This window comes from Musca vetustissima, unplaced genomic scaffold (genome assembly GCF_032173495.1).
Source record: "Musca vetustissima isolate MV318-11 ecotype Yass unplaced genomic scaffold, APGP_CSIRO_Mvet_v1 utg98388, whole genome shotgun sequence".
NCBI classification, from domain to species: Eukaryota; Metazoa; Arthropoda; class Insecta; order Diptera; family Muscidae; genus Musca; species Musca vetustissima.
The window spans coordinates 19,506-30,071 of record NW_026880206.1 but is presented as its reverse complement, the minus strand read 5'-3'; the positions used below and the strand labels follow the sequence as shown (position 1 = coordinate 30,071).

Below are 10,566 nucleotides of genomic sequence, written 5' to 3'. Positions count from 1 at the left end.
ATGTCATGGAAAATCATAACGTAAAAGAGGACTACAATAAAACATTGGTCCAGAGTTTCTTCGCCACCGTGGAAAATATAGATTTTTCCAAAAGTGATGATGCAGCCTCTGCCATAAACAAATGGGTGGAGCATAGCACCGATGGTACAATCCAAAATCTTGTATCATCAACCACACTAAATTCGGATACTAGAATATTTCTACTGAGTGCCATTCACTTCAAAGGTGAATGGCTTACTGAATTCCCCAGCGAAGCCACCAGCCAACAAGATTTCTTTATCAACAATCCGAATACAGTCATAAAGCTGCCAATGATGTATAAAAGAGAACTAGCATATTATAATATCTTCCCCGAGTTAAATGCCACAGCATTGCGTTTACCCTATAAAAATTCCGATCTTTCTATGTTGATTCTTTTACCGAATTCCATCGATGGTTTGACGGCCTTGCAGGAAAAACTGAAGGATATTTCATTTGCATCAATTGCAAATCAAATAGAGGATCGTACTTATGTTCAAATTTATTTGCCGAAATTTCGAACTGAATTCGAAATGGAATTAAAGGGTGTTCTGTCAAAGGTAAATGCAATTAATATTGTTTTGCTAAAATTCATGCAATTTATTTCTTTTCAATTTTAGATGGGCATGAAAACGATGTTCAATTCTGGTGAATTCGGTGGTATGCTAAAATCAGCCGAACCAATGCAAATTTCAAATGTCATACACAAGGCATTCATTGAAGTTGATGAGAAGGGCACTGAAGCTTCGGCTGCAACAGGTATGTTCAACTGATGGTTTAAATCGTAGAGAAAACCGAGCAAAATCGAATATTCTGATAGTTTTTCCAAAAACACCGATGGCAAATTTAGTTTTAAAGTCCAAAACTTTTGACAGTTTTTTGTATCATTCACCAAGAGGTACCGTGAATATCAGATTTATCAATCTGTTTTGAAAACCTCTAAATATTCGTGATAAGAATTAAATTCTTCATGTTCGTCTGTTGAAATCAATTTAGAGATCTGAATATTAGGGCATATAGGTTTTAAAATTCAATTAACATATATTGGTCCCTATTTCGGAATAACCCATACATTGTAGTGTAGTGTAGGCTGTAATTAGACACTTTGGTCCGTACCGAGTTATAGAATTTCGAATTTTCACCACAAGTTTTGCCCAGCATTTACCCTTCATCACACTGTTGTACAGGCAAAAGGAAATGAGATAGACACATGGTTCCTTTTGAGAATATAGCTATATATATATATATGTTCGTCCGATTTTATATAAAGCCCCTATTTATACCCTTCACAATAGGGTATTATGTCCTTATGCATATGTTTGTAACAGGCAAAAGGAAACGAGATAGACATATTGTTCTTTTTGAGAATATGCATAGGATCACTTTCTGTGTCGATTTATGCATGTCCGTCCGTCTATCCGTGTGTCCGTCTGATGGTGTTAAATTGTAAACAAAATACAGGTGGAACTTATCATCGAATTCGGATGAAATTTGGCGCAGCTCATTCATTTGGCCCAAGGATGAACCCTATTGATATTGTGAGAAATCCGTTCATATTTAGATATAGCTGCCATATATTTTTTCGTCCGATTTAATGTAAATGGTGAACCAAAGTCCGTAAATATCTTTCGATTGGCACGAAATTTGGCATAGCACACTGAATTAAGTCTAGAAAGATGTGTGTTAACTTTCATGAAAATCGGTTCAGATTTAGATATAGCTCCCATATATATTTTCGTCCGATTTAAGGTAAATGGTGCGCCAAAGTCCCACAATATCTTTCGATTTGCACGAAATTTGGCACAGCTCATTCATTTCGCCCAAAGGTGAACCCTATTGATATTGGGAGAAATTGGTTCTGATTTAGATACAGCTCCCATATACAATTTCGTTCGATTTAAGGTAAATGGTGCACCAAAGTCCCACAATATGTTTCGATTTGCACGAAGTTTGGCACTGCGTATGGAATTGAGTCTAGAGTGATGTGTGCTAAGATTCATGAAACCCGGTTCAAATTTAGATATAGCTCCTATATATGTATATATGCGTCGATTTTATGTAAAGCCCCTATTTTTCTTTAAATTTGCACGAAATTTGACTTAGCGCATGGAATTGAGCCTAGAATGACGTGTGCAAAGTTTCGTGAATATCAGTTCAGATTTAGATATAGGCCCCATATATATTTTCATCCGATTTAATAGAAATGGCGCACCAAAGCTCTTATATATACTTCTTTAAATTTTATGGGATTTTTTATTGAAGAGGAGTGTCTGTACTGATTTAGTCCAAACTTTGGTCAGAATATAATACATATTATGTCAGACAGTAACCAAGCCATAAAAACAATAACCTCTAAAACAGTTAAATCCAAAAGAAACAATAACTGATTTCTCGCGACATGGTCACGTACGAATCATTGGTTACCGAGTCATATAGGAATAATACGAAACGAGATAGCAAATATACTCGCCAGAAGTGCGACCGACAGACAGATGTAAATAATGCCTAACCTTTTAGTGCAACGTGTCTAGAACTAAGGTCATAGGCAACGAAACACCACAAAATTCTTTGGGTTAGCGAGGGAACGGGGATGAACACAAAAATTTATCGGGAGACCCAAACGAGGATAACATACCGGACTGCGGGGCCACTTACAGAAGATTGGATGCGAGGAAAGCAACTGATGTAGAACGTGTGGAGAAGACAGCGAAAAGTCAGAACGTTTATTGTGTCATTTCTAAGTCTTTTCAAGGTTCCGAACTCAATTCATAGGAAATGAATGAAAAAAAGAAAAAACTGAAGGACTTCACTAACAAAACAGAATTCCTAGACCTTTAGGGCAATAAAATCCAAATATGACGTTCTAACTTTCTTCTTTCTGTGGAGCACACAACAGGCCACTTACAGGATTTTTTCAACCTAACTTAACCTAACATAGGGAGATCCCAATGAGTTGATTTTTCATTTTATTTCTTACCGCCTTAAAGTGGTCTGAAGGCGTAGAATTTTGATTTTTTTTAATGTGTCAATAAGGTATCTAGGCGTTAATTTTTCAATTTTTTTTTTACGTCTACATTTTTCTTAGTTATATTTTTTTACTTTTGAATTATTTTTTCAGGTCTAACAATTACAACACGAAATGGTGGCGTCATGCACTCTCTTACCTTCAGAGCTGATCATCCATTTTATTATACTATCATCAATGATGATAATATTCGCCTGTTTGAAGGAACCTTCATAGGAATTTAATGGCATTTTTTCTGTAAAGAAATCCCTTTTTTAAATTATATATTATTCAGTTATATAAATTGTAGTAAGGAAAAATAAAATATATATTGTAAATAAAAACACACAAGACCATATTTAACGCCAATAGGTTTTACTATGTGATGCCAAACCTTTATATTACGTATTTACGACGAATTTGGCTAGATGAATGCATGCCCAATGATTGGAACCTCAGCAACCTGTGTCCCGTGCACAAAAAAGGAGACAAGACGATATGTGCCAACTACAGAGGAATAAGTCTCTATATGAACGATTGAAGCCAATGGTCAGTGACATCATTGGACCATACCAATGCGGCTTCAGACCTGGCAAATCCACCATTGACCAGATTTTCACTCTGCGCCAAATCCTGGAAAAGACCCACGAAAAACACATCGACACATACCACCTATTTGTCGACTATATCCGTTCAGAGGTGTTTGAAGCCATGTCTACTTTCGGCATTCCTGCAAAATTAATACGGCTTTGCAGGATAACGTTAAGCGGCACAAGATCAGCAGTAAATGTAGGAAAGGACATATTGGAGCCCTACAAACCAAACGAGGATTCAGACAAGGTGGCAGTCTGTCGTGTGATCTTTTTAACATCCAACTGTAAAAGGTCATACGTGACGCATAGGTGAACAGAAATGGCACTCTGTATACCAAACAACACATGTTACTCACCTACGCCGATGACATCGATATAATGGGTCGAACATTGCGAGCGGTAACATCCACCTTTGAACAAATTGAAAAGTAGTCTCCCAAAGTGGGTCTGGCAGTAAACGGCGAGAAGACCAAGCTGATGTTATCAACGCGCAAGACGTCCAGTAGACTCGGACCAACTGTGGAACTTGAGAACTACAGCTTCGAGGTAGTTAAAGACTTTATATAACGAATGACATCAGTTTTGAAATACGGAGAAAGATTGTGATGGGCAACCGATGCTACTATGGTATGAGCAAAAAACTCAAAAGCAAGGCCACCTAGCGCCAGACCAAACTCACACTATACAAGACGCTGATATGTAATATATGATTTGCACTTGAAACATCTAAATTCAGATCCGACCAAAAAATACCTATTTTTATTTTGCTCGTTGGCAACCCTAAAACAAAAGTCGCTTAAAGGAAATTGCTTCTATTTCAATTCTTTGCTGATCATAAGCTCTGTTATCGATTGTCACTCTCTCAATCATGCAATTTTAAGAAAAAGCAAATTGAAATTAGGTGTAGAGAAAACTAATGAAATACTGAAACTTCCTTTTATTAAAACACTTCAAAGAACACGGAACAAATTAAAAAGAGAGATAAGCAATTATAAAACATCAAAAAAATTTACATTTTTCTAATCAATCCAAAAGTGAAATTTATTAAAAGTTGCTTAAATTTTTGTGTTGAAACTAAAATTGAGTGCCAGTAAATCTCAAATTGCGCAATTTGGTGAAAATTTGTGGTGCCCTATTTATCCCAAAGAAATCTGAATATTTAAAAAGTGATTTTCCGGATTATCTGAAACAAAATTGGTAATAAAAGGCCGTAAACCACCATTCCAGCATCCTTCCTCCGATACTGAAACTTTTTTGCGTGCTCCACATGCGGAAGAAAGCACACCACAACGTAAGGAGCGGAGACCTGCATTGCGGAGAAGAGGAGATTTTGCTGACGATTTCTACCAAATACATAAAATTCTTCCTTCCAAATTTGGAAAATCTTAAATTGGAGCTTTCGGCTGAAACTACAAATTAAACCACTTATTCATCTATTGTGAAACGCTGTGCGGAAGAATAAACGTAGGGTAGAGTTTAGAGTAAGAAACCTCGTGGAGTAAGAATTGCTTAAAAATCCATTACATTTCAATATTCGCATTATTCGATTATTTCCTCAAAGATTTAATTGGAATCACCATATTACTATTGCCAAAATGCCAACTTAATCCCAACTTTCTTAAATTAAATTTATTTAATAAAATTAAATAACCAGTAAATTTAAGAAAAATAGAATAAATTTTAATAGAATATCCATACAAATTACGTAACTAAGGCTAGAATGTCAAAATTTTGGTAATAAGTAATCAATGATGAATCCATAAATTCGATTTTTAATTTTAGTTATTGTCGTATTTCATAACCCTAAACATATAATTACAGAAACCACAATTAAATGTGTAAGGTATTTACAAATTGATCATCCAATACCTATATTTGATTATCATTATTACCCTCATATTACTATCAAACATCATTAGTTTGAACACATCCAGCATCGAACTTCAGAAGGCCTTCCCGAACTTCGTATAACCTGGTAAGTGAAATGATCATTAGTTGCAACTCATATGAATGAAGAAAGAATAATTGTAATTTTTTTTCGTTTGCTTTGTGTCATTGCAAAGCATTGATAATCTATTTTGTTGTTGTAATTTTTTTTCACTGTTGTTGTTGTCTTCAACGACCTGCACATTTCATTGTCGTTTTCTGCTTAAAGCAAAATTACATAATTGAGATCATTGTTAATTCTTATTCTTCTTTATCTTGATATGTAATTGTTGTTGCTCAATCCACTGCATAAACAATCTTTAACAAAACTTTGATATTTCCCAACGAACAATTTTTATAAGATTTAGCTATACATTTGTTAATGTTTTAAAAAATGGTTTATGTTTATTTATACTGCCAAATTATAACCAATTGAATTTATGGAATTTATTACCAAAAAAAAAATTATAAAGTACATAATATAGTTAATAGGAATATTTTATACGTAATTTTGAAAAATGATCTGAAATACTAAATATATACCATTATGAAGTGCTAAATCTACATTTTGTTTTCGTAGAAATGTGGTAGTGTGTGATCAGGTAATACACTTCAGGGGTCCTGAAAATAAGCGCACTCAGGACATTGGCTAGGGAGGGTCAGATAGCGCTGGTCTCATAACATCTGAGATCTAGGAATATTGAATGTGTCCGTATCATACACTATGATTATTAAGGGGATTTTAATTTGTCATAATCATATCTCATATCATCCATTTCTACATTTGCCAAAAATAGGGAGTCTATAAAATTTTCTGTTTAAAAACCATCTTCTGTTGTACAAAGGACAAACCCCCCCAAATTCCGACTGAAGCTAGATTTCAATGGCTCCCGCAGTCCTTTGCCCACAGAACAATCTTTGGAAAACACCTAACCAAAAGCGATGTCAAACTATCAATTCATCATATACCATCAATGTAAGTCTCACCACCGTCACTCGCAAAATTTATCTAAAGGTTTGTTACAGATACTACCTGTGCTATTATATGGATCAGAAGCATGAGTACTTGCGCGAACAGATGAGGCAGCTCTTGGAGCGTTTGAGAGAAAAAATTCTACGGGCCGATCTGCGTCGACGGTGAATATCGGCGTCGAATGAACCACGAGCTCTACAATTTATACGCGGACATCGACATAGTCAGTCGTATTGAGCTGCAGCGACTACGGTGGCTAGACCATTCTCATTCGTGCGGATGAATGAGAATGCCCCAGCTCAAAAGGCATATAAAAACTAGCCTACTGATGGTTCCCGTAGAAGGGGAAGGCCACGAATTAGATGGAAAGACCAAGTAAAAAACAACATCTGGGAACGTGGTCTTCCATATTGGTGGATTTGCGCACAAGACCGACGCGCTTGGAACAACCTAGGCCACCAGGACAACGCTAGGCCACACACATCTACAGTTACTCGCCAGAAACTTCGGGAGTTTGGTTGGAAATTTTAAGGCATCCGCCATACAGACCGGACTTGGCACCAAACGATTATCATATTTTTCTTGCATTACAAAATTTCTTTAATGATAAAAAATTGGTATCTAGACAGGATTGTGAAAATCGACTACTAGAGTTTTTTTGCAAATAAAGAGCGGGACTTATGAAGTTACCTTTAAAATGGCAACAAATCATAAAACAAAACGGTGCAAATCGGACATTCCGAAGCATGATAAATAAAGTCCTATAGTTCATATAAAAATAAAAAAAATAAAAAAAGAAATGTATGGCATTGTTTGCCGAGGGGTAAGGCAGGGAAGACTATAGTTTCGGATCACGCCACTGATCCTCATCAGTTCCCTTAGTTTTTTGTTGGGATATTCTCCCCAGAAGCTATTGCTTCTATACAAAAAACCTTTCATACCCAAATGTCTCTTGTAACAAAGCGAAGTACTTAGCTGACCAATGACATAAACTGCATGAGAATTTCGCTGGAGCCTCACTTCGAGGTTAACAAGGCATTTACAAACAATACCACACCTTTCCTACTGTTGTGTGTTGTCACATCGCGACAAATGCACACAACGACTTTGTTGGTGTTGCTAGTATACAGCAACAAAACAAACAGTTTAACCGTTCCTGCGTCTACAACTTCAGTACTGTTGGCGGTTTATTTGGGATACCATTTGTATTTTGTTTTTGAAAAACAGTCAGGCTGAATCCCAGTTTGTTGTTTTTATAAAAAAAAAACTATTTATTAGTGGGGAATGGTGAAGTTGTAGACGCAGGCAGGGTTAAAGTGTTTGGTTTGTTGCTGTATACTAGCAACACCAACAAAGTCGTTGTGTGCATTAGTCGCGATGTGACAACACACAACAGTGGGAAAGTTGTGGTATTGTTTGTAAATGCCTTGTTAACCTCGAAGTGAGGCTCCAGCGAAATTCTCATGCAGTTTATGTCGTTGGTCAGCTAAGTACTTCGCTTTGTTACAAGAGACATTTGGGTATGAAAGGTTTTTGTATAGAAGCAATAGCTTCTGGGCAGAATATCCCAACAAAAAACGAAGGGAACTAATGAGAGGATCAGTGGCGTGATCCGAAACTATAGTCTTCCCTGCCTTACCCCTCGGCAAACAATGCCATACATTCCCCACTAATAAATAGTTGTTTTTTTTTTATAAAAAACAACAGACTGGGATTCAGCTTGACTATTTTGCAAAAACAAAATACAAATGGTATCCCAAATAAACCGCCAACACTACTAAAATGATACATTTCTTTTTCCATAACCTTTTTTCTCAACCTAATATTTATAAACAAACTTGCGATTTACTGATCATATGCACTATTCCCTGTTCTCCAGTGTGTTGTTGATTATAAATATTGTTGATATGTTTCTCCCCCAAAAAAGTACATTTGCACAAGTGTTATTTCCGAAATTATGGGAATTTCCTATTAAAGACCTAAAAGCTTCTTGTGCTTGACTCAGCACTCAACTTAACGCTTGGAAATATCATATTCTTGTTATTCTAGTCAGATTCTTTTGTTACCTACCTATAAATATACATAAATAAATATTTTTAATATACATACTAACAAAATTTTTTCTCAATTTTAATAATATCTAATTATTTAACTAAAAATTTCAAAACAATTGACTCAACAATTTTGGCTAGACACCTATAAGAAATTCACACCCACATAACCAGCTTAATTTTAATAAATATGAATAACACTATGCGACACGGTATTGGGATGGATGTCGGTTAAGTTATTGAGTTATAATTAGGTGGATCTATAATTAGGAAGAACAAATTTATATTATTGGTTTGCGAGTTAATTGTATATTAAAACCAGTAAGGAAAGTTCAAAGGCGGACGGTTCGACTATATGACACCCTTCACCACTTTGGATATATGCAAGGCATGTTAATATCTACAATATCCTGTAGATAGAACGGTCATAGAATCTTTATTAAATGTGCATAATGTTGTGCATATTCTCAAAAGTCATATCAAACGGATATGACTAAATCGACGTATAATAGTATTCTGGGGTCTCTGATAAATATTTCGGTGTTTTGCAAATGGGATGACAAATTTAATATACACAGGCAAAAGGAAACGAGATTTATGCATGTCCGTCCGTCTGTGTGTCCATGTTAAATTGTAAACAAAGTTATAGTCGCATTTACGGTCCGAATTGGATGCAATTTGGCACAGCTCATTTATTTTGCCTAAGAACGAACCCTATTGAAATTAGGAAATCGGTTCAGATTAAGATGTTGCTCCCATATAAATTTTAGTCCGATTTAATGTAAATGGTGCACCAATGTCCCTATATATCTTTCGATTCACACGAAATTTGGCATAACTGCTGAATTGAAGCTAGAATGATGTGAGTTAAATTTCGTGAAAACCGGTTCAGATTTGAAGGTAGCTCCCATATATATTTGCTTCCGATTTTATATATATTGAGCCCTATAGACCTAAAGTTTGTCCGATTGCCACACAATTTTGTACAATGTACTGAAGTATAATATAAATCTTAATCTCGCAAGATTCTGAAATTTTCAAAAGAATGTTCTTCAGGAACAAATGCTTGCGAACGAACAAATCGACGACGCTTGCAGCCAAATTTTATAGTTCGTGAATTTTTCGTACAATGCGAACATTCGCGAGAGATTGCAAATGCTTGTAACTTTATCATTCGCGATAAATTGAAAACATTCGAATTCTCGGCACTCTTCGCACCCTGCTTCCAATGCGTCAATTGTAGTTGGTTTGTTTGTATAGACATGTGCCTTAACATACCTCCACAAAAAAATTTAGAAAGGCTTTAAGTCGAATGATCTTGTCGCATGATTTTATGCGTGTCAATCTGATGCATTTTGGTTAAAAAATTGGATATCATTTCGCAGTAGAGCTCGCCATTCACTGCTACGTTACAATTACGACACAGCAACGATCTTTGAAGAATGATGCCACAATTATTAGCTTTTGCATTGCTTCTAGCTTATCTTCACTCTAAAATTGATTTATGTACCCTAGCCTTTTTACGTTCACTTGGAGCCAAAAATTAGCTACCTACTACCATTCTAAGTGATCATTAACCAAAAATTCAGCGTTGCGAATTCGGTTCGCCTCAAATTCTTCAATTTCTTACGAACGGCGACGAATCTATAATTGATGGTTATCATAAGCACTGGACGATATAGCAGCGATTAATTCACTCTACGTAGGCGTTTTGGTGTTTTTTTGATGTTCAACCATGTAAATTTGGAGCGAAATTTAGCTACAATAGCCCCAAAAGCAGTTTCAGTGAGTCAAATAAAACTTGACATATGGGTTCTTAATATACCTCCCAAAGGCTGTCATTCCATAAAATCTAGTAGCACAGTGTAATTTATAAAAGATCACAAAACAATAATTGAAATGTATTCCATTCGTTTTCATTACTCGTTTAAAATTTGTTTTTATTCCAGAGTTGAAAAAGCAAGATGTGGGGTAAGTAAAGAATATATAAAATTTGAAAAT

The 10,566-nt window shown here is 35.6% G+C and overlaps 1 protein-coding gene across 1 annotated transcript; it reads left to right on the top strand.

Annotated features, from left to right (window-relative positions):
* Nucleotides 1-53: 53 nt before the first annotated feature.
* On the top strand, nucleotides 54-10,540 carry LOC133325672 (alaserpin-like; the record flags this gene model as incomplete). The annotated part of the gene is made up of 3 exons (XM_061534394.1): nucleotides 54-578; nucleotides 639-777; nucleotides 10,515-10,540. Coding segments are annotated over 3 exons (690 nt in total), but the record flags the coding sequence as incomplete, so codon positions are not given.
* Between the last annotated feature and the right edge of the window lie 26 nt (nucleotides 10,541-10,566).